This window comes from Leuciscus leuciscus, assembly GCF_965113295.1.
Source record: "Leuciscus leuciscus genome assembly, chromosome: 1".
Lineage (NCBI taxonomy): Eukaryota > Metazoa > Chordata > Actinopteri > Cypriniformes > Leuciscidae > Leuciscus > Leuciscus leuciscus.
Window position 1 is genome coordinate 23906354 of NC_138725.1, and position 25608 is coordinate 23931961.

At 37.2% G+C, this 25608-nt stretch overlaps 2 protein-coding genes across 3 annotated transcripts in view; one reads left to right on the top strand and one right to left on the bottom strand.

Moving 5' to 3' along the window:
* Positions 1 to 25608, top strand: part of LOC309501625 (uncharacterized protein) — a 78918-nt gene that overhangs the window by 24938 nt on the left and 28372 nt on the right. Inside the window, exon 1 of one of the 2 annotated variants that reach the window (XM_082173765.1) lies at positions 20212 to 20462. The exons of the other annotated variant lie outside the window; for it this stretch is intronic. Within the exon in view, the coding sequence (XP_082029891.1) occupies positions 20405 to 20462 (58 nt within the window). The 5' untranslated portion in view covers positions 20212 to 20404. Of the gene's footprint in view, positions 1 to 20211; positions 20463 to 25608 lie in introns of those variants that run through there. 2 annotated transcript variants of the gene reach the window in all.
* LOC309508605 (carbonic anhydrase 4-like) lies at positions 1092 to 8926 on the bottom strand. The gene is made up of 6 exons (XM_082183157.1): positions 8863 to 8926; positions 8551 to 8721; positions 2797 to 2948; positions 2617 to 2718; positions 2439 to 2511; positions 1092 to 1303 (listed from the first exon to the last, which is right to left on the bottom strand). Exons 2-6 carry the CDS (start codon positions 8576 to 8578, stop codon positions 1107 to 1109), a joined length of 552 nt encoding a protein of 183 aa, XP_082039283.1. The 5' UTR covers positions 8579 to 8721; positions 8863 to 8926; the 3' UTR covers positions 1092 to 1106.

Sequence of the window (25608 nt, forward strand, 5' to 3'; positions counted from 1 at the left end):
TAATGTAAAGTGAAAATTCAGAAAATTTTGACTAAACCTCTCAATTCATATGGATTAGTTTTACAATCTCTTTATTAACTTTTTGAAGCATCAAAATGTTGTTTCATAGGCTGTAAATGGAGGGACAGAAATCTCTCAGATTTCATGAAAAATATCTTCATTTGTGTACTGAAGATGAACGAAAGTCTTACAGGTTTGGAACAACTTGAGGTTGAGTAAATGATGACAGAATTTTCATGTTTGGGTGAACTATCCCTTCAAATGGTAGTACACACGCACGCACGCGCACGCACACGCACACACACACACACACACACACACACACACACACACACACACACACACACACACACACACACACACACACACACACACACACACACACACACACACACACACACACACACACACACACACACACACACACACACACACACACACAAGCATTTTGATTGGGAGACATTTTGTTATTAAACAGCAAACATTTATTGATTTAATTTTAATAACAGGTCTGTCATAGCTATCAGGCTTTAGACATTTAAAACATAAATCTTCTTAAATACTACAGAATCATCTAATGTTGAATATAATTACAGATACCTTAAGTTTCATATAAAACATTAGCAGTCTATTTTGGATTTTAAAAACTCTAGGCCTCATGTTATTGTGACAGATAGCAAATTAGGCGTTTAAAAATACAATGGCTAGAATTACAAACAGTCAAGTGTCATCAAGATAAGATGATACAAGTGACAAAAGCTGACATATAATGCACAAGAGACATCACAAGCTCATATTGGTGTGCACAAAAACACAAATGTAATTTTTACAGCCAACTTGACAAGAGAAGAACTGTGATGATAGATATAGTGGGTGTGGCCGCTGATGAAGGTACCTCCTGTGATGTCACAACTCTGCCATTCAAGGGCTGAACTCCTCTGAAGTTGTTGGTCATCAGAACTAAAGGGCTTAATTTGAAAAAGGTAGTTGTGCTGAAGCGGCTGATCTGTTTGGAGGAATAAATTCAACTGTGTGACTTTTAGGTTTTAACTCAGAATGTGAAGAATGTTGCCATCCAGTAATAGACGAATATGATTTTTTATGGATTACTCTACTATAGAGTTGCCTTGACTTACCAAGTCCTGACTGACTTTGATGGGATCTTTGAACACAGTCCAGATCACAGCTTCAGTGCAGTTGGGTATGGTAAGAGAGCCTCGGTACCGGTAATATTTAGTCCTGTTCACCCCTTCAAGCAGACTGTCCATTGTGATTTTATTCATGATGTCTATGGTTTTATGACCTAAATACACAAAAATGTCAAGAGGGTGTAAGGAAACTACATGGCTGTCTTTAGTTTTGTGCTAATTTGTTGTTAAATCATATCGGTGAAGAGAAATTAACAAAATATACCATATTTTTAATGGTGTGAATTGCAAGACTCTTCATACTGATAAAAAAATTGTTACGTGCTTGATGTTAGAGGTATGATTGCATAACATTTAAATGAGATATAATTGCTGCAGCATGTGCAATAAACAGAAACAACCGATAAAAAAGAATAAGGTGCAGTACTGAGTACAATTTATCAGAACAAAACGCAGTGTGAACAAGTTACAAAACAATATAAATAAAATAGAATACAAACAAAACAAGTGTCACCAAATTGAAGAAGAGATGATAAAAAAATATATATATTCAAAACCACAAAACTAACTAGAAATTTTAGAAACAAAACCAAAATCTTCAGCATATTCAACTCTTTACATTAACTACGCTAACTAAAACCAAAAGTATAAAAAGTGGTGATCACTCTTAACCTAACTAACAATGAAAATATAACTCTAGATGTTTGCAAATTGCTGCAAGAACACCAATCGACAGAATTAGAAAGTGGCACAAACAAGTAAACAAGTAGTAAATTCAGAATTAGGTAATTAACAAAACAAACATGATCAAGTGGCAAGACCACAAACACACTACGCTCGTAACTTTGGCTAATCAAGAACAAATACTACACGAATTTGGGCTCTGATAATGTCTGATGTTGCACTTAACACAAGACTCAAACACTTAACGCTGAATCAGTGAAGACTATCAAACTGAGATAATATTTGCAATACATATCGTTAACCAAAGTACGAACCCAAAGATAGTTCGAAGTTCAAGATCACATGGCAAACATCGCTTTCACAGAATTGAGTGAAGTCTGACGCCGATCTGGCTCACTACTCAAAAATTAAAAATCTGTCAACATTGTTGTTCCAAACCCTTTATGGCTTTATTTTTTTCTGTGGAAAACAAAAGAAGGCATTTCTCTATGATTTGTGCCTGAATGCCATTGTTGTTTTGTACCCCACGGGTTGCAAAAACATTCTTCAAAATGCGTTTTAATGGGGAACGACATGAAGACGATCAACAACCAACTATTTATTTACCTGAAGAAGAGATATTTGTCAAAAAGGATGTTAGGATATCCCAACTTTTTGTTTTGTTTTGTTCATTGGTTCCCTGTTGGTTAAATAAAAATACATACACATGAGCATACAACTAAGCCATGAATATACTTTAAGGTTTCCGCTTCCCTCTGGATATAATAAACGTGGTCTTGCTCACCTCAATAAAGAAACCAAGAACAGCCAATCCTGTGCTGTCATTAGCAGCAAGAGCAGCTGCCATACTCCTATTGTATTTTGAATGGACATTCAGAATGTGCAGCTGAGAAACAGAATCAGACGGATAAAGATAATGCATTTGGGATAATGAAGTGCATGTGCAGGGAAAGTTTATTCATACCTCCATTAAGTATCGTTTGCCATCCACAGTGTGTTCGGATCCAGGCGAGGAGCTGCCGTTACCCCAGTGGAGATGGAATTGTATAGTGTTGTATAGACCTGGAAGATCACCTCCTTGCACTGCTATTTTTTGATCATCCAGTTTGACCATCACTGTGAAGACAATGGACATATTAGATCCAAGGTCCAGGACATGCAATACAATACATGTGCTCAGGGGTGAAAGCCCCCAAAAAAATCTTTTGACTGATAATTTTTCCTCGGCCAAACCCCTTTCCACAGCCTGTCACACACAAAGTTTGAGAGCAGTTTTTTCTTCTTCTTGTAATGAGTATAGTGAGTACATGCTTTACCTTCACAAATGAAATACTCAAATAACATTTGCATTTAAAGAAAGGCCATTTTGAACCGCGTTTCTATTTACACACTTTATGAAATTTCAATGTTTTCAATCTAATGCTTTTACAAGACTGTGATGATATCTCAGATTATTATTTAATCTTTTATTATTTAATCATTTCGTGGAGAGAGAGCACGATTGCTAGATCTGCTTATTTTTCAACACTTTTAGAAGAAAACAAACACAACCTAGGTATTTATTCGAAACGGTGGCAAAATTAACGAAAAATAAAGCTCCAACACCGGACGTTTCCAAACAGCACAGCAGTTAATGACCTTATGAACTTCTTTACTTACAAGATTGATAATATTAGAGAGAAAATCTTAACTATGCAACCGTCTACTACAGTATCGCATCAGACCGTGGTTAGGTCCGTGTATCATCTGATCATTTCATTTCCTATTTGGAATGGAACAACGAGAAATGAAAAAACAGCTCCTATATTCGTTTTTTCATTTAGTTTAATAAACGGAAAATGAGATTTCGTCTCGATTTCTCATTTTTTGTTTGTGGTTTACAAATCGGTCTATGGCATTGATATTTCGTTCGCACATGTGGGCGGCGCCAAAACGCCCCTTTCATCTGATGGATCAAACCACTTCGTCTTCAGTACAGCCAGAATAAGAGTCCTAATATACAGTCTTCCTAATATTGTCCGGGAAGCAGACACACTCTGTCAGTTTAAATCTAGACTAAAAACGCATCTCTTTTACCTGGCATTCATAAAGAACTTTATACATTTCTATTATTCAAATCAGTCAAATGATTATTAGGCTGCAAGAATTAGGTCAGATGGAACCGGGGACACTTCCTGTAACACCTGATGTACTCGTTACATCATAAGAAGAATGGCATTTATGCTAATGTTAGTCTTTCTGTTTATTCCGAGGTTTCCTGAAGTCAGCCGGAGCTGGATCCAGGCCATATCCAGATCAGATGGTGGACCTGCGCCTGGATGCCTAGAAAGCTTGAAATGTCAAAACGAATAGAAACAGACTACTCTCTTATGTAATCCGTATAAAATGTGCATTTCTCTCTATAAGAGCAGTAATTTTTTGTGTAATTATATTTATTAAACATGTAGAATACTTTCCAAACCGTTACATATAGTATTATAAATGTTACATATAGTATTATAAATTCAGACGTTCATGATATAAAAAAAACAAAAACATATTAGAGTAACACGGAGCAGTTTTTCCGTAAGCGGGAATGGAAAACCCGGAGTGGAATCAGAGTGGAGTGATTACAGAACGCTTAGAGTGCAGAGAGGAACGTGCTTTCGCTCCACTCCAGGCTTTGATCACACACCCCTCAGCAGGGTGAATACACCCCATCTTTCCTTAATTTAAGACCTATTCAAACTGAAATTAAGACATTTATTACACTATTTGAGAAATGTAAGCATATTTACGGCCTTAAAATTATGAAAAGTGAATTTAAGACATAAGGTGGGAACCCTGCAATTGATGGAAATTCGTCGTAGACTCACTGCAATTAACAGAAATCTGTCGTAGCGACGGAGAACTTTAATCCCTGGCATCACTGATCTGCGCCCCATCCACCTTATTTTTCAGTTAAGAACAGACGCGGACATTTTTAATTGTAATTTTAATATATCAGCTGCTTCCGGTCTCATTCACCCCTTTTTAGCTGCACAAAACAGATCGTTATGCTGCTTGATATTGCAAACTGATATTTCTTATCATATTATTTTAAAGAATTGTCTTAATTATAAACACGCTGGTTTGTAGCAAACAGCTTTACAGTTTACTGAACTTTGATATAGGCCTACAGGTATATTATTTCCTTAAAGCGGCTAATAAATCGGAAGTCTCGCACATTCACAGAAAACACCTTACTTCTGCATTGGAAAATAAGGTGGATACCTCTTTTGCAAATGTAAAGGGGTCCTTGATTATGATTTCACTTTTTAAAGGGTCATGAAACCAGCTCAAGTCTAGCTCACAATCTTTTTGAAAAATGCAACTTAAATGGGCTGAGAAGAAGGGATGGGTGTGGTATGACAGACATGTCAAACTGCAGAGTCTAGACCTGGCAGCATCGCAGGGAAAGATATGCAACTCACTGGAACTTTTGCACCACGAAAACAAACACTCGTTTACTCTCGTTTACTACGCGATATCACACTTTGACATGTCTGTCATTGGAAAGATCCACGTGGTGTCATTAAATTAAGAGACAGTGTCTTCTCATAGGATAAGAATACTCAGTCTCACAATTATGAGACACAGTTGAGTCATCAAATTACTACAGTGCTCTGCCACCTCAGCCTGTGAAGAAAAATCTCTAAAATGTAACCATTTTCGCCCGACTATTAAATCTAACAGATGCTAACATTGTCTTCAATGGTGTTCAACACAGTCTGTTAAAATCTCAGAAAATTTGGTTTAGGGTTTCATGACCCTTTAAACTAGTGAGCTGTTTGAGCATAAACAACATCTGCAAAGTTGCAACGCTCAGAGTTCAATGCAAATGGAGATATTTTCTTTTACAGAAACTACAACAAACGGCTTGTAGGGACTACAACAAGCTTCTTCCCAGGTTGGTGACATCACAAACCCTAAAATTTACATAAAAACTGTCCCTGGGAACATGCAACAAAGAGGGTGAGGCCATGTTGGGCTGCTTTAGAGAAGAGGAAGAGTTTGTTGTAGCCTGAAAAAGTTTGTCCTAAAGCAGACAAACTTAGAGAGGTTACTTTTTTTTTTTAGCACTGTTTCTGAACATTATAACCTCAATGTTTGTCTGTGCGCTGCACATGGAGAAAAGCTTCCAGAAGAGAGTAAAATGCTGGCTATTCGCACAAAAACTTCTCCTGAAAGACGTAGCCATTCCCAAGTATGTCTTATTACAGTTCCAATTGTAAGCTTTATGTAGTTGCTATGATAGCTATGATGTAAAACAGGGGTGTCAAACTCATTTTCACTGAGGGCCACTTCAGCATTATGGCTGCCCTCAAAGGGCCGGTTGTAACTGTAAGACTTTTAAAATGTTAATATATTGTCTCTTTATTTGATTATTACTTATTTAAGTTACAAATATTGTATATGCATTTGCAGGGGTGTTTCTAGGTTTTAAAAACATCAGGGGATGAGCCCGAAACATCAGGAGCTGGGTAATAATAATTTGATACAGATAATATTGTATTATTGTATATATGCAGGGGCAAACTGGCTCAAAATTCAGCCCTGGCACTGTACTAGCCACACCAGCACACATTACCACACAGTCATGCGTATTCAAATGTGAGGTAGTTAGGGGGGTTCGGGGGCATGCTCCCCTGATAAAATTTGGATTTCTCTGACCTACATATGTGCATTTTAAGGTGTTTAAAGGCCAAATTTTTTTGGGCAGTGGGCAGTAGCATAAATTATTTGTCAAGATAACAGATTCTTAAAAATGAGAATGAGGATAAATGTTGCAATGAATGATCCACACTACAAAATGGAAATGCAGAATGTTTCTGCTTATTGTTGACAATACACATATTCCAAACGGGAATGGCCTTAAATGAGAAATCTTTCAAGGATTATTTTGCATAGATGTTACATTTCAATCAAAAACCAGTGCAATCTTTTTAAAACTAATCAGTTTAAAGTTCAATTGTTCACTCCTAAAGACAGTCACTTGTCGCCACCTACTGGCTTAATGATGCAAGTGGTGCAAACACAGACAAGAGGGGTGATACAAATGGTGAAAAGGCTAATACTGGTACCTATTTTAAAATAATATAAAATATCAATATATTATTCTTTAATCAGTTCTATGCAGCAGAATCAGATTTAACAGAATTTTTTTTTACCAATTGTCGAAATAAAGTAGGCCTATAGTACTACAAAGCTATTTTTGTCAGAGCAGGAGCAGATCAGGGAGAGGACCAGTGAACGAGAGGATCGTGATTCGTGTAATTTTACCAGTGTTGCCCAGCACGGCTATACACCATGTTACAGCAGAGTAGTAGGCCTACTATTGCAAAAAGAAACAAGTCCAGAGAAATTTCATGTCGGCACGTTTTTTAAGCGGACTTTGCCTTTCCAATGAGAGTGAGCAGAACTCGCAACACTCACACACACACACGGAGGTTGCTTGTGGAACATTGAGCAGAACGCGCTGTGGACACGGAGCGGAGAGCACAGCGCAGTGAGCGCACACACACTGCGGAACCGAGGGGAACGGAACGAAGTTATGCATCTTCGGAAGCGGACTCGCACGCAAAGTCATAAAACACGCTGAGCCAGAGTCAAACCATCGCCGAACACGGAGGGGCGCGGCGGCTTTTTAGTATATTTCGGCCAAAAAACGAAAATGTTATTTTCGGCCGAAAATTTTCGGCAGCCTAAATTTTATTGCATTCCTAATTTTAAGACACCCATATGCTCTCGCGGGCCACATAAAATAATGTGGCGGGCCGGATTTGGCCCGCGGGCCTTGAGTTTGACACATGTGATGTAAAAGAAGGGCAAAGCTTTGCCTCCGCTAGCCTGCTAACTAACATTACAGTACTGACGTAGTGTTTACTGTAGCTTTTGTAAGCTCTTGCTTTTTGTAAGACTGTTCACCGCCTCTTAGGAATATTCTCTATGATTTTGTGATCGATTACTGTTTGTATTACCATAGTTTTTCCGACAAATATGAAAAAACATTGTATCTATAAGAAAATTACAACAACAAAAAAACATACCACTCTGAAACGTCCTGTGAAATCCATTCAGCACAATCCTCTTGTTCATTAACATTGTCAGGGTCTGAATCGGGCTCAAAATGGTTTGAAATTGACCCCACTGTTAATATTTACATCTGAGTACAGCTCGTGGATAGGAAGGGGGGTGAAATTATAAATGTTCTAACCAATTACAACGCATTTCGTATTGCGGAAGGAGGGGCTTCATCGAAAATAGCGTGTTCAACCAGACTGGGGAGACAGGAGCTGTAAATCAATCAAGCATGGAAGCATATTCTAGTACACCCCAAAAACAAAATCAAGACTTCATAAAAGGGCATAAAAGGACCCCTTTAAGGTGCCTCTATGTAGTCAGTGAGTCTCATGGTATGAATAAAAAGAGGAATCAAATAAATTGTATCTTCTGTTGTCTAACAGTTTATTACCCAGATCTCGGTTTTGTATACTTTTCTGGAGCTTTTTAATGTGAAACTACTCATGTTACCGTCTTTTAAGGATTGATCGCTTTTGTTGGTAACCTATATTCCTCATTCAGAAGCCACTTTGAATAAATCTGCTAAATAAACGTAGCAACTATATTTTGTAAAGACAAACCAATCCTATAATGATGATAAAAAATAAATAAAATCAAGGTTCCCAGTGCTCCTTACCAGATTCGCCTGTATTGATGATTGACATGAAGGTGGAGTTGTCATCAAAACCAGTGAAGTTAAATGAGGTCAGGTTAGGATTTCCCTGAACACTTGCAGTCACGATATTAATGGGAGATTGCCTGGATCCATTGCAGGATTGTGGAGCAATTTGGGGCCAGGTTGTGAAATCTATTACAAATTAGGGGTAAAAAAAAAAGATTACTTCAGAACAAGTTTTAAATATATAACATTTTATAATAAGATTCATATTAACATTTACATTCACTTTTATGCAGTGGAATATTTTATAATATAATAAATCACACTTACTGCATGTTGGCTCGTGATAGCACCATTCTGTTTAGGTTTAAATGAAAGCATTAATAAATATAACCAATGAAACTGCAGAACTTCCATAAAAAAAGTTTCAAGGGCCTTAAGTGCCTATTTTAAAGGTGCCCTAGAATTTGAAATTGAATTTATCTCGGCATAGTTCAATAACAAGAGTTCAGTACATGGACATGACATACTCGTCTCAAACACCATTGTTTTCTCCTTCTTATTTAAATCTCGTTTTTGAAAAACACCCCTGAAAAATAGGCGAATCTCCACATAACACCGACTGTGACGCAACAGTCGGGATCATTAATATGTACGCCTCCAAAAATGTGCATATGCCAGCCCATGTTCAAGGCCAGGCGGAACTGCGCAGCCGAAGAACCAGTGGGTTATGTGAATTTCTGATGTGTAATTGTTCAAGTTCAGACAGATAATCTTTCTCTCAAAGTCGTTCAATACTGTTTATGCATCAGTAAATCAAGCCAGTGACTAAACGATCAACTTCACATCGTTTCTCTTGGTAGGATGAAAATAAACTGTGATTAATATACAGATAGCGATCAAACAACAATCCCTTTCCAGTCGCCCAAGCTGTCAATCATACAATCACACAGCGCGAGTTTATCTGGACACTTGCCAAAACTCATTATGAAATCAATGATGCTGTTACTGTACGTACATCATGTTTGCATTGGTGAAATCATTAGTGAGAGTGCAGAAACTGCGTTGCAATGATAAGATCTTCATTCACGTGATCAACAGGCTTACACTGAAGTCTCACAGCAGCCAATCACAGCAGTGGGCGTTTACACTGAAGTATCACAGCAGCCAATCACAGCAGTGGGCGTTTACACTGAAGTCTCACGGCAGACACGCCCCTTCAAACAGAGTGTTCAAATCAGAGGCTAAAATCAGGCTAGGAAAAATGCCTTTTATTTCTAAATTATAACAAATTTTGATCTAAAAAACATACTAACATTATAAGGGCCCCCCAGGAAACATTCTAAAATAATAAAATAATCCATGCAATGGTACCTTTAATAGGACTTTAGATATGCAAGTAAATGAAGTTGAACTTGAGTTACTCACCCACTTGGCCGTGGACGCAGGGACACAGAAGAGCAGCAAGGAAAGTTACCAGCAAGATAATCATCTAAATCAAACAAGAAATCATTACAATGTAAATCAATGCTGCTAACAGAATTTAACCTTATTATAAGTAAATTGAATATGATATGAGAAATTAAATCAATCAGAATACGGTAGTTAAGGTCTTACCGTACCTCTTCGATTTGATTCACCTGTCGGTATTCAGAAAAATGATGAATGGCTTCGTTCTCACCTTATATACGCTTCGCAACTCATTTTTAATTCACTCGTCTACATTCCAAACAAAAATGTATGTGATCACATTGCTACGTGTTTATTCATTATACTTCCCTGTACATATCTGCCAGTACTTGAATTATCACATTCGTACCTCTCAGCATCACTCCTCACACCTCTCACGTCATGTTCTCGAACCCTCTCGTGATGGAGGTGAAAAGCACAGTTCATGATTGTTATTTTCCTTTCCAACCTTTAAAATGAGTAAAAAAATGTATTAGCTGTCGACTTGGCAAAATAACCTAAATAAATGGTTGTCAATAGCACTAGTTTAAGTTTATTTGGATAATATCAACAGGTAAACACTTCTGGGTGTTGAATAGGCTTTCATATACAGTAAGGTTTCACAACCTAAACAAGAGTTTATTATTACCGGAGCAATAAGTTCAAACGATAACAGATTTATTGTCACCCCTGATAAATATAATCAAAGTTTATCCTTTTGATCTTTCATTCAAAAATATTGCAAAAATCTAACCTTTCATTAAAGTAAAATAAGTGAAAGTAGGGGGTTAAAGTTGAACTAAGTAACTTTTTTTACCTTAACTGAACAGCTTCGGAGTCATTGGAATGGTTATATTACTTATTTCGGGTTGAATGGTGGTCGTTTCGCACCCCCCTGGTGCCCGTGAGCGGAAAATACGCACTTGCAACTTTGAGCCGGCGGACCGCCGGCCGCTGCGTCAGGAAGTCTCGCGTGATATCAGGTCTCGCGATGTAAACAATTGCTTTACGGCCAAAAGAAATCTGCTAAAATGCGGTTATTATTGCGCTCCCTCACGCTGTCCGAACCCGAATGAAGAAGATGTTTTAAAGAACGTCCCATCTGCTTTGATGTCGTTGATCTATAGCCTCTGGTGTCTGAGAATCACCAACGAGTTTTTTTACGACAGTGTTATCAAATATCTATTCCGAAGCTGTGGGGGGAGCTCTAGAGAGAAACCTGCGAGCAAAAAGCGAGAATACAGCGAAGAAGTCCCGAAGCTACTGAGTGCTGCTTTAATCACATTATATGTTTTTAAATGTTTTTAATTGTTACATAATTGTTAAATGTTTCATAAATGTTTTTCTCCAAACACGTTGGCCATAATTATTGGCACCCTTTTATTAAATTATTTTTGCAACCTCCTATTGCCAAGATAACAGCTCTGAGTCTTCTCCTATAATGCCTGATGAGTTTGGAGAACACCTGACAAGAGATCAGAGACCATTCCTCCATACAAAATCTCTCCAGATCCTTTAGATTCCCAGATCCATGTTGGTGCTTCTCCTCTTCAGTACTCATTTTCTATGGGGTTCAGGTCAGGGGACTGGGGAGGTCAAGGAAGAAGCTTCATTGTGTGCTCATTGACACATTTTTGTGTTGATTTTGATGTTTGTTTTGGACCGTTGTCCTGATGGAAGATCCAACCACGGCCCATTATAATATTTCTAGCAGAGGCAGTCAGAATTAGATTTTTTTAATATGTTGCTAATTGCTAGAATCCATGAATCCATGTATCTGAACAAGATGTCCAGGACCGTTAGCTAGACAATTTCATGTTCCTAGTCACAACCTGGTGTGCTAAAAAAAATTAATATTAATGGGAATATACTTCAGAGATATTTCACTCATAACAAATTCTAGGGGTGCCAATAATTGTGCCATTTCATAATGTTATTTCCCCCCACTGTCAAGTCTTGACCTTCAATGAAATGTTATATTTTTGTGAATTTTTGAATGAAAGACCAAAAGGATACGGGCATCTTTGATCATTGTGGCGAGCAGGACGAGGTCGAGGGACGTGAGAGAGCGGCGCGAGGCCGGTGGCGTGATTAATGATGAACGACACCTGTGAGACGCACCGGTCTCGTATCTCTCACGGAGGAGCGGAAGCATAAAGGAGGAGCGACGATCTTGAAGATCGAGAGCGGTCGGGCCTGGATTTTATTTGATGTGTTGTTTCTGTTTTATGTGGCCAGCAGTCGTCCGCGAGGGGCTGCTGGCTTATACTTTCAGTCTTAAGATTTACTGTAAGAAAGTCAGGGCTTCAGGCTATGACACTGGCAGGATGCCACTACAAGCAGAATGATATTAAAATGCCTGTTGTCGTGTAATATTGTGTGTGCCACAGTAGTAAGCAGTTCCAGTGCACTACGTGCTCTATAGTAATCCCTGTACTTCAGGGCAGGACTGCTGAAAGCAAAGCTCAAATCAGTCAATTATGTTTGTTTTTTTCCCTCAATATTGTTTGTGACAATACCTAACTGTGCTCTAATTTTTATTTTTTTTATTTAAATAAAGCACCATTAACAAAGCATCTCATGTTTTGTTTTTCCAATTTTGTTCCTCGTATTGATTTTGGGGGACTGGGATGAAGATAGTTTATTTTATTTATTTATTTATACAAATCCAACAACTTGGCATCGTATTGCATCATGCAATCTCTCTGTCAATATTTATTATTCCAGATATTTTGGAAGCTAAGATAAAATCCAGTGGAGTTGGAATTGTATGATGAATTTATTTTCACCAAAGTAGTTTTAAGTTGTCATAAGTATCATAATGTTTTTAAATAGGGGGTGAGCGGGGCACAAACTAACGCGCGGCTAGTTGTAACACACATGGTTTAAAACTTTCCACACATGCGTATTTACTAGTTGCCATATCAAGACTACAGTATATAGAGAAAAAAATATAGTGTTTGGAAGTTTAAAATGTAAAATTAAACAATGTGCAAAATTAGAAAATCTTTGGAAGATATCACTGAACATTTAACCATAGCAAAAATAAATGTCTTAATTCAGTTCATTTCTCTGTTCTTGATCATTTCAGTTTTTTTTTGTGTGTGTGTTTATTTAAAATTTGTCATGGCCCCTCCTCCCATAGTGATTGGAGCCACCTGGGCTCTCTCTCTCTCTCTCTCTCTCTCTCTCTCTATACATACACCTTACATTATGACATTCTCACACCTCATTCCTTTCTCTTTGTTTAAAGTGAATAGGTTTTGGTTTACAATAAAGAACCTTTTTGATTGGCCTATACCTGTTGTTCGTGTCCCCTCATTTTTGCCACAGGCCATGAGCCAGCCTGTGACAAGTGGGGGCTAGTCCTTAAGTTAAAGTTAATTGTACTAAAATCTTACTTTAGTATTTTAGTTTACTTTAACATTTTGTCATAGTTGGTTAAAGTTTTGTCTAGTTTTTCTTTGTCTTATCATTGATATGTTTGTTTATTTGTAGTTTGGCTAATTTGACTATTGTTTTGTAGTTAACTTGGGTTAGTAGTTTTGTCAGTTTAGTTCAGATTGCCAAACTGTTGATGCTTTGGTTGGGCCGATGTTGTTGGAGAGAGCGTTGAGAGCCATGTGTTCCTTTTGTTCAGTTAGCTTTGTAGCTAAACTTGGTTAGCAATTCACTCTGGGCCTTTTCTGGGTTTTGTTCAGGTGGGAGTCCTCTCCTGTTGAGGCTTATCAGCGAGTGTCGATAGGAGGAATTTCCCCCACATCGCCTCCGTGGATATGGGCGGGCCACCAGTTTCTGGCTGTCTTTTCCACTCCACTTGTTTTGTGTGCATAAAATCCCACCACATCAGGGAAGTGGTACACAATCAAGAAGTTGCAATTCGCCAATTTGATGGTTGCACTTGTTTGTCTACTAGTCTTCTATAACAGTTGTTCCTGATTTAACAAGTGATGTTGCAGTAGTAATTGACCAATCTATGGTCCAAGAGGGAGAAGTTGTGACGGCAGAGGTCAAAGCAGAATACCAATGTCCGAAGTTGCATCCTTTGCCTGCAGTCAATTTCCAGACTTAGATGACAAGATGTCCACAATGTGCAGCATACCGCAAAACAGCAAGAGTGAGGTCCGTTCTTCGTGCAACTGTCACTGTACAGGACAAGAGTGATCAAATGAGCACTTTTGTAATTGAAGATGTGACTGAGTCAGCAAATCAGTCTTATGAATCACAAGGGAGAGACATTGTGGTTCACACATCAAGTATGCAACAATCTTCAGAAGAAATGTCTGATTTGATGCTTGAAGAATTGAGCCAGAGCCAAGATGTGGTGAGTAGTGGAAGCATGGAACAATTTACAGAAGCACTGTCTGAAAATGTAATGCTTGAACACTTGTTTATGTTAATTAGAATAAACACAAAGTTTATAGTTTATACAACTTTATTCAGTGTTTAGCTAAGTTTCACACAAGTACCATCACTGTCACATTTACAGACAAGCGCAGTGCTCATTTGCTAATTTCCAGCACATTGTGTTGTATTTAACAGTGTACAAGCCTTTTGTTTTGTAATGAACTGTGTAGAGGGGAAATAACATGTTAACAGTTCACACATTAAACTTCTGATTATTTTTAGAGTCTGGCTTTGGAGGAAAGGTAATGAAAGTACAAGTTAATCTAGAAGTAGGTAATGAGCACTTGGTTGACAGCAGCAAGGCTGGAGTTTCTTTTGAAGTTGCGTTGAAAGCAAATGAGAAAACAACTGGAAAAGGCGTTAAGAGAGGCAACAAAAAGTAAATAAAGATGTTCAGTTGAATACTTTGGTGAGAAGTTTTTTTTTTTTTTATTCATTTTAAAGTGAATTTTTGGTATATTGTATAGTGTTACCATACATTACATAAACAAAATATGTAAATGTAAGCAGTTTTCATATCATTCATAATTTGGGAGAAGTTTTTATTTATTTATTGTTATTTCCAGATGTTAGTGTTAACTATGTATGGGTATTATTATCAAACATGGTTTGTGTTTTTATACATTTTGATAGTAACAAAAAGTGGCAATTTATTTTCACAAGTGAAAAAATAGAAGTGACGTGAACTGTCTCTGGCTTGGCAGGACTGACATGAAGCTCAGGCTCGGCAGGCCTGACATGAAAATTCCCAAACTTAGATGGTACTGTTGGAATGCGGGGTTCCTCATCCGCGACACACACAATGAATAGTGAGCCAACAGTCAAAGCAAAAAAACAAAAAAAACAGGATATATATATATATATATATATATATATATATATATATATATATATATATATATATATATATATATATATATGAGATAAATCTAATACAGGATGTGTTTGGTTGAGTTAATTAACGATGCAGTAAAAACTTCATTGTACTGGTGATCATCTTTATCTTTAGCATGTGCAACTCAAAACAGCAATGCACATTTATAACTATAATTGGGACTGTCATATACATGCCATTATAATGAGAACACTATTGTAATAAAACGTTGTGAATTCCCTGGGTTAAGTTGCCGTGTGTCAGCGTGTTGTTGTGGAAATAGCGCTTCCAGAACAGGGGTTACACGTTCTAACAAGCACAGTCAAGGTCGCTTGTGCATTCACGTCATTTTGTGCCAAGTCGTAAAATTAAGCTTATGTAATACAAATATCTTAATGATCTCACATAGGATGTTTTGTTGACAAGCTGTTAGAAAAGTTCTTCAGTTTCCCAATGATTGTTGTCTTCAGCGCGCATGTGATCAAACAGCAATGCAAAACATTAACATGTATGATTGGGTTCTTTATGATTTTGTCCGCTGAAGTAAAAAGCTCAAAGCACACGTACTCTCTCACATCATTGTGAATTTTCTCATGTTTATATAAATATGTAAATATAGCAGCAGTGAAAAACTCTTTCCACACACAGAACATGAATGCGGCTTCTCCTTCATATGAACTGTCAGGTGTGTCTTCAGGTCTGATGCCCAAATAAACGTTTTGTCACATTGATCACACTTGAACGGCTTCTCTCCGGTGTGGATCTTGCTCTTCTCTTTTATATGAACTCTCAGGTGTGTCTTCAGGTTTGATCCACTACAAACTTGTGAAACCTTTCCCAAATTGATCACATGAGAACGGCTTCTCTCCAGTGTGAACTCTCATGTGAACAAAAAGATTATGTCTGAATGTGAAATAGTTTCCACATTGATTGCATGCATGCAGCTTCTCTCGAGTCATCATGTGCCCTGTGAGATTTGATTTTTGTGCAAAGCTCTTCCCACACTGATCACATCTAAACGGCTTCTCTCCGGTGTGGATTCTCATATGAACCAAAAGATTATAATTGGTTATGAAAGTCTTTCCACACTGAGAGCAAGTTGTAGATTTCTTGGCTCTACTTTTCTTTAAAAATGTCTTTTTAGTCTTTAAGCGACTCAAAGGTTTGACATGATGTTCCCCCTTCACTTCACTCAGTTCTTCACTCTCCTCCTCCACTTCCATCAGGTCTGACATGAAAAAAAAAAAAAAAAGTTTCATACGTTCCTGAAACTTAACATGAATGAGGTAAACCGATCTTTAAAACATTATAGTAGTGAAAACAAATATTTTTGATCAATGACACTATTTTTTTCATTTAATATTAATACATCAAAAAACAAATAGAAATGTCATAATTTTGACAAACATTTAGATTAGATTTATTTTATTTCAATAAAAACTTTTTAATTATTAAGGGCCGGTCACACTAGACTTTTCCTTCCACTGACTTCCATTCATGCGCATTTCAACGTGAGACTATAGGGTTGGGCCGATAGAGGATGCCATACATCATGATGTTGGGCCAGCAAAATCAAAATTGCTGATGAGATATAGAGGAAAATATCTAGAGGAAAATGAGAATGTTAGGTAACCATCGTCCATCGCGATGTTTCACTGTAGTCACCGTCTGATGCCAAATTGGTAGTCATCACCCAACCCTACGTGAGACACCAGAAACACAAACTCAAGCGAATTTGGTTCAAGATAAGAACAACTGTTTGCAGTAAAGTAGTAAAAGTAGTAAAGTATTAAAAGTAGTAAAGTAGTAAAAGTAATGTAAATGTAACAATTTTTTTATTAGCATTATGTGTACGTTTCACTCAACTAGTGTTCAATTCCTGGGTCCCTCGCTAAAAGGAAGAGCGTTGTCAAACTTAGGCAGTTTTTAAAAGACGGATTGGTTTTGGAGATTCATATTCGTGGCTAAACGGTGAACATTGCAGACAGCTCCAGACAAACAGTGACACTCAAACCCAGTGTTACTCACGTGTGGAGTGGAATAAACGCAATCTGTGTCTTCCCGCTTCGCTCTCTCCAGCGCTGGAAAGCTTTTCTAATATTAACGCGGGTCCTAAAGCTCTTTCCGGATCATAACCCTTCATTTTGCAGTGATATTCCTCTGAGCTTTTCTCTTTTGTAATGTCTCTCAGCCATCTCTCTTTCTAGTCTTTCTTCCAATCTCCCTCTACAGCCCTAATGCTGAATGGCTACACGTTTGTTGTTGTGTCGGTCCGACCAACTTTCATACAGCGTTTTTCAAATATCGCTTACCCCACCTTTAACTGATGGTTGTCACTTTAATTTAAAGAGATGGTTCGGAGTAAAATCAACCTAGGGTCCTTTGCGCCATGACCTTTTTTCCCTTGGTTGAAGATTATAAAAGTTAAAGCTTATTTAGAGATATGGCTTAGTGCAGGCGCTAATGGATCCAAGGATGTTTCTGGTAAATTACCCCACTAATAATGCCCAGAATGGCACCAAACTTCTACAGTAGTACAAATAAACGAGGCACTGGAAAGTTTGTAAGTACATCAGGAGTTTATTTAAATAACACTTGCATGACGGCTAATGCTACCGCTAACCCGGACATCGACGTCACTTCAGTGATTTGGGAAAAGCCTGTAAAAGTCCTGTCAGAAAGCGATGCATAAGAATGTAGTGTAACGATGCCCAGATCCAGGAATCGTTCATGAATCGAAATCGAGGTAAAATGTTAAATTAATTGAGATTCTGATTTTAGGTAATCTCTTCCAGCCTCTAGTTATCAGGTAACGGTAACTAAAGATTTTCTGTAAAATAAAAATATTATAGTTATTATTATTTTGTAACTTTTACATATAAATTAAAGTTATTAGAATAATAATATTTGGAATAATAATTTTGTATAATGTTTTAAATAATAATAAATCATCATAATTATTATTAGTCATATTAATATGTTAAATGCAAACAAGCACAACAAACCTGGTGTTCTTTATAAAAATAATTTGTTTAAAATTAAAAAAATTAAAAAAACAATAATCCAAAAAGAAAATTGCAATTAGATTTTCCCCAAAATTGTGCAGCCCTAAATACAGTGTATGGAAGAGATTTAATGTTACAAAATCACACTGAGTCTTTCACAGCCTTTCTTTAAGTACTCAGATCAGGATAATTATTCTCCAAATGGAGGCAAATGATCAAATTCTGATCACTCAGAGTGAACTGAGTGAATGGGAGAATGGGTAAAGGGACTGAAGTGGGAGAAAGAACGAATGAGAAGGACGGACGGAGGGAAAAAGCTTTACTGCATCTTCACTCTGTGGGCTGTGAAACAGAAGCCTGTGTGTGTTTGTGTTGTTCGTATCTCAGAAGATCAAAGTATCTGAGGTTATTTCAGCCTTAAACTGTTACTTCTGACATGATTTTCCTCTTTTAAAAGCAGAGCATTTCTAAAATTGTGTAACAGTCAGGAAGTGACATCATCTGGGCTCTTTCTACTGCATGATGGGAAGACAAGAAAATAATCTCAATCCATTGTCTCAGTTTTGACACAAACTGTAGCATTGACTGTATTCATCAACCCTGTTACCAAAGTTACTGTAAGAAGAATGATCTCTAGAACTATGAATAACTTCTACTATTTATGAGAAATGCAACTTCAACAGTAACTATAAATCAGATTTAAACTGAATCTAATGATGATCTAATAATTGTATTTTAATTAATGCAGCTTTGAGAAAAATCAAACAATGTTTAGATTAATATGGACATATAATGGTGTAGTTATTTACCTGAGTGTCATTCATGTTTTTGTATTATTGGTGTTTTATCCATGGCATATTGTGAGCAATAACAGTATTGTCTTTCAATAGAGCAGTTTTACAGGCTTTTATCATCTATCCTGACTCAAATAATGTGTTTCTAACGGCAAACCCTCAGAATAAAGTGAGATGATCTGCTGATGATCCTGAATGGCTTGTTGAATGAGTGTTGATAGTCTGAGGCTCATCAATATTAACAGATCTGCTGAAAACCCTCTTTATTTCATGACAATAGTTCCTGTTTTCACCTCATTTATTATGCTGATGTCTTCAGATCTCCTGTAAATTGACACTTAAAGCTCATTTCATTGGTGTCAACAGACTGAGGGGATTTGTTGGCTACTATATGTACATTTATTTCTGAGTTTAACGGTTTTTCTTATTATTATTTGTATTTGGAAGAATTTACCTTAAGATATTAATGTTTTTCTTTATTTCTGCATTTTGTAGAATATTATTAACTGGATTAAGTGAAATCTATGAGAATATTATCAAAGACATCATGCTAGTATATCTGGCTCAGGGCAGAAGCATTAGAGAAGCAAAGCATGCGACTGGACTGGATGGAAATGCTCTTATATGGTGAAGCCCTTAGTCTCATTTTCACTGTTTAAAACACAAGTATATAGTATGTATTGATTACCTTTGAGGTGTGTATGTTCGATACTGGACTCTGGAGTTGCTTTAGCAAAAGCTTCTCGGCTTTGTTAGATAAAATAATTTATTGGATAGCAAAGCTTATTTTCTGCCATCAAAACCCCAAGACCTCAAGATTGATTTTTAATGAAGTGACAGACTCCACAACAATTTTTGAATGAAGAAGGAGAATAATTATGAATTGAATGAGCATCAGTTACTTTATGATAGACAGACAGACACACTGCGATAAGAGATTCAGTCAGTCAGCAACTCTGAAAACACATGAGAGGATCCACAGCGGAGAGAAGCCGTTTACATGTGATCCAGTTTTTTTTACAGATGTGTAATTTAGTTAAAAAACCTAATTTACTGATTTTTGGCAGATCGGTTAAAAAACATTTAGTTAAAAAACCTCAGCAATTACATCATCAGTGAAGCTCCACCCACAGCAATTCATCTTCAGTTAGGCTCCACCCACAGCAATTGCATCATCAGTGAAGCTCCTCCCACAGCAATTCATCTTCAGTGAAGCTCCTCCCACTGTAATTCTCCAATAAATGCTGTAAATTCCCATCAGCTACAAGTGAAGACGAGCATCAGAGCATCAGGAAGAGCTGAAATCTGCAAAGACTGAGTTTATTAAAGAGGACAGTGAGAACATGAGTGATCCAGAACCCTGCAGAATGAAACACACTGAAGATCCTGAAGAACAAAGAGGTTGGTGTTTATTCTTCATTCATTCATGATGCTGAAGAACATTCATGTTAGAAACATTCAAGCACTTCATCACATTTAGATAAACAGTTAAACTATGAAATGGGTACAGATTTTCAACAAATGTTCAGTAGAGGGAGGTTGGAGAAACTTTCATATAGATTGTCAACATCAGGTCAAATTATCTCCCTTATTTACACTTATTTTATATCTGGTTGGCCTCTTTTTTTTTATTTTATTTTTTTACATACAGTTGTAACAGTTCTGAAAGGCTGTTCCATTTCTTGTGCTGTAATGCTACTCCCCGCCTCAAGGGGGATCTAGGGAGGTTTCTACGGGAAGGGCTATCCTTTTAAGAGAGATAAGTAAGAGTGTTTAGAGAGGTACTGGCCGTTTCTCAATATGCGTTCTTGTCTGTACTTGTGTTCTTGTGGACTTGTGAAACGTCATCAGTCGCTGCCCATGTACTGTTCCAATTCAAAGTTCACATCTAGCCAAGTCCAGTTCAAATCCCCGGATGTGTTCTTGATCCGCCCCTTTTACCGAGGATGCATCGAGAGGTGACTTGTGCGGACTTGAGACAGCCAGGTATCCCTAAATGCATCTCACACCAACCAGCAAGCGTCAATAGCAGAGGAGAAACCCCGCGTAATTTAAAAATACTGCTATAATTGTGTCACGAAATGTAGTTTTAAGAGTATTTCAGGCGAGAATGTAGTTGTTTAAAGCTCAAATCTTTGGTTTATTTATAAAGATAGCACCTACTGTATTTGAAAATTTGATCTGACATTTTCGGAGTTGTGAGATCCAGGCAATCGGACACTCGGCGCTCATGTACCCCGCCGAGAACAGCCTTTCCTCGGCTAGTGCTGCTGACGTTTGCCGCTGGCTCGGATGTCTCTAGTCTAGTGGTTTAACATGAGATATAAATCGTCTTATTTAGCGGGCGATTTATTTATGTATTTATTTGTCTCATTAATCTATCATTTGTTCCCTGGCAAAACGTTTTAGCTGAGGGCAAAGTGAATTTTCATAGCTTTATTTAGTCTATTTAACTTTAACGTTGTAGCCTAGAGAGCTGACTTAATTATGTTTGACTGAATCGTTTGCTTTATTATTGTATAGCTTCTTATACCTTTAGGCTACTTATACTTTTATAATGGCTATTATTGATCATTAAAACTGACATTTCACAAAAAAGGTTATCATTTTATTTGATATATTTAAAACATAAAATATTTTTCTTCACTGTATGTACATATATAATAAAATAAAATGACACAACCCTGTCTCTTTTTGCTAAATGTTAGTTTTAATGATCAATATTATAATGTTTTTTTTTTTATGTATCATATTTTTAAAAGGAAAACAAAAAGAGGCAGGGCTGTGCTTTATATTTCGTGTTATAAATATGCAGTGAAGATAATCAATTGCGTTGCCTGAACCACATTTGTGTGGCCATTATGTTTAAGATTTTTTTTAATGAAAATGAAAAGAGGCAGAGTCGTGGTTTATAACATATTTAGTTTTATTTGTAGCCTAGATATACATAAAGAGATATCCAGAATAGCCAGAGCGAGCTGAGTGGCTATCAAGTACGCCGCTGTTCCATTTGCAGAATTATCGGACTTGCGTCCTCCCGTCCTCGGGAGTTCGTTCTCCTGAGTCGAACTTGACAAGTCCGAACTACCAAGGACTCAAGTCCGAACTTTGCGTACTTGGTATTGAGAAACGGCTACTGTCATGGCTTTGAGTGTTTGCTCAACTGAGCCGGATGCAAGAAACCCTATTATGAAGAACCTTATTGGTTCTACAGCTCAATGTAAGTTGTGTTTATTTTGTAATTCTATGTTTATTATGTGTTAGTTGCATATTTTGATTTGTGTTTGCCTATTTGTTCAGAGGGTTCATCAACACATGTGGTATGATCATCCACACATGCATTGATAAAGTAACTACAATTAAGTAATAGCCTAGTTAGCATTTACTTGTTTACATAGGATAATAATGTATTTTATTTTATTTATGCACCTATTGCTAAAAGCACTATATAAATAAAAGTGACTTGACTAAACTAACGTATCAGTTAAATTTTTTTTTTTTTTTTTGTAAGCAAAGTGCTATGGTAGGTCAAACTACCTTTACTTAACATTTTCTTATATTGAAAATGTTAATTTCCTGTCATCTCTTGGAATATCTGAAAGCCATGTTTTTGCTAATACGTGTCATTATTAGCAGAACACATTTTTGTGGAAATTTATGTTGGTGCAGGATGATGTTTTCCCCTCTTTTAATGAGTCTTTTTAGTTTATGTGGCTGTTTCACATCATGCTTGACATTCTCCTTTGTGTTTTAAAGCGGTAAATTCTCAACAGAATTCAGATAGCACATTTTATCATCTGCGTCGCGATAGGAACGACTCACACAAACCTTATCACACTTTTGTAGTGCGCGCTAAGTAGCGGTGATTCAGGCGCGTCACTCATTCTCGTTGCTTGTTTTGTTATTAGGGGGGTTACCTCCCCCCATCACCCCCACAAACTGCGCCCCTAGAGGAGGTGTTGTGTGCGCTGTGTAAACAAACATGATGCTTATTTTAGTATATATATATATTGTAATGCATTACATTTACAAGTAACTTTCCCCAACACTGGGCATTTGTTACCGGGAGATCAACGTAAGTGGCCGGTGGGAAACTCTACGTGACAATGTGAATTTGAATTAAATTACTTTGTGCACCAAAAAGACAGCATGCAGGAAACCTTCTACCACACCATTGCATTCAGACGTTGGGACAATTGGTTTGACCTTGCATTTAAAAAATGTGTCTACTTTCTGCTATTACATCGGGCCCCTTTTTTCGTCCTTTATCTTCATATTTCTATCATGGACTTGCCGTCACGTAGTGGTGGTTTAATTGTCATATTTATTTATCCATGACAGGCCTGTACCGAACAAAACAGACTCAGCAAAATAGTTTTTAATTATTGTTATCGGAAAATTCCTAACAAATATCGAGAGATAATTGTATTTCAATATTGCACACCCCTTGGCAGTATTGTAGAAATGTTAATATCACATTAAATAATTGTGTAATTAATCAAATAAATTTAATATTTCTCACTTCAGAAACGTTATTTGTGCCTTAAATATCTTGAAAATAATAATTGAAATATCAATGTACCAATGTTCATTTGTGACCCTGGACCACAAAATCAGTCTTATGTGTAATTTTTTTTTAATTGAGATTTATACATCATCTGAAAGCTGAATACATAATCTTTCCATTGATATTAGGTTTGTTAGGATATGACAATATTTGGCCTAGATACAACCATTTGAGAATCTGGAAACTGAGGGTGCAGAAAAATCGAAATATTGAGAAAATCGCCTTTAAATTTGTTCATTTCTATAGGCGATTGTGCTGCATCCACTCACAAAAATATATTTTTTATATATTAAAGGTGGGAAATTTACAAAATATCTTCATGGATCATGATCTTACTTAATATCCTGATGATTTTTGGCATAAAAGAAAAATCGATAATTTTGACCCATACAATGTTTTGTTGGCTATTGCCACAAATATACCCGTGCGACTTAAGACTGGTTTTGTGATCCAGGGTCACATTTATGAAAACAACACCAGAATTATCATATTTTATAGCAGTTGTCTACTAGTACTTTCTGCTATTATATCACGGCTCACTTTCATATTCGTCTCTTCGAATTATTGATGTGCTGAAAATTAAATTAAACCTTTTTCTTTTATGTCAGACCTGATGGAAGTGAAGGAGGAGAGTGAAGAACTGAGCGAAGTGAAGGAGGAGAGTGAAGAACTGAGCGAAGTGAAGGAGGAGAGTGAAGAACTGAGTGAAGTGAAGGAGGAGAGTGAAGAACTGAGTGAAGTGAAGGAGGAGAGTGAAGAACTGAGTGAAGTGAAGGAGGAGAGTGAAGAACTGAGTGAAGTGAAGGAGGAGAGTGAAGAACTGAGTGAAGTGGAGGAACATCATGTCAAACCTGGAGAAAAATCTTTGAGTCGCTCAAAGACTAAAAAGACATTTTTAAAGAAAACAAGAGCCAAGAAATCTTTCACCTGCACTCAGTGTGGAAAGAGTTTCACAACCAAACATAATCATGAGCGTCACCTGAGGATCCACACTAGAGAGAAACCACACACATGTGATCAGTGTGGAAAAAGTTTCATACAAACATCATCCCTTAAGAAACACATGAGAATCCACACTGGAGAAAAGCCACATATGTGTGTTCAGTGTGGAAACAGTTTCACATTAAAACAACATCTTGATGTTCACATGAGAGTTCACACTGGAGAGAAACTGTTCACGTGTGATCAATGTGGTAAAACATTCGTTGTGTCATCAAACCTGAAGGCACACTTGAGAGTTCATACAAAGGAGAAGCCACATTCATGTTCTGTGTGTGGAAAGAGTTTTTCACAGCGGTGTCATTTACATAAACATCAGAAAATTCACACTGATGTGAGAGAGTACATGTGCTTTGAGTGTGGAAAGACTTTTATTACAGCTGAACAATTAAAACTGCACCAGAGAATTCACACTGGAGAAAAACCTCATAAGTGTTCACACTGTGACAAGAGATTCAGCCTGTTTGCAAATTTGAAAACACATGAGAGGATCCACACTGGAGAAAAACCTTACAAGTGTTCACACTGTGACAAGAGATTCAGTCAATCAGCACCTCTGAAAACACATGAGAGGATCCACACTGGAGAGAAGCCTTACAAGTGTTCACACTGTGACAAGAGATTCAGTCAGTCAGCAACTCTGAAAACACATGAGAAGATCCACAGCGGAGAAAAACCTTACAAGTGTTCACACTGTGACAAGAGATTCAGTCTGTTAGCAAATCTGAAAACACATGAGAGGATCCACACTGGAGAAAAACCTTACAAGTGTTCACACTGTGACAAGAGATTCAGTCTGTTAGCAAATCTGAAAACACATGAGAGGATCCACACTGGAGAAAAACCTTACAAGTGTTCACACTGTGACAAGAGATTCAGTCAGTCAGCAACTATGAAAACACATAAGAGGATCCACACTGGAGAAAAACCTTACAAGTGTTCACACTGCGGCAAGAGATTCAGTCAGTCAGCAACTATGAA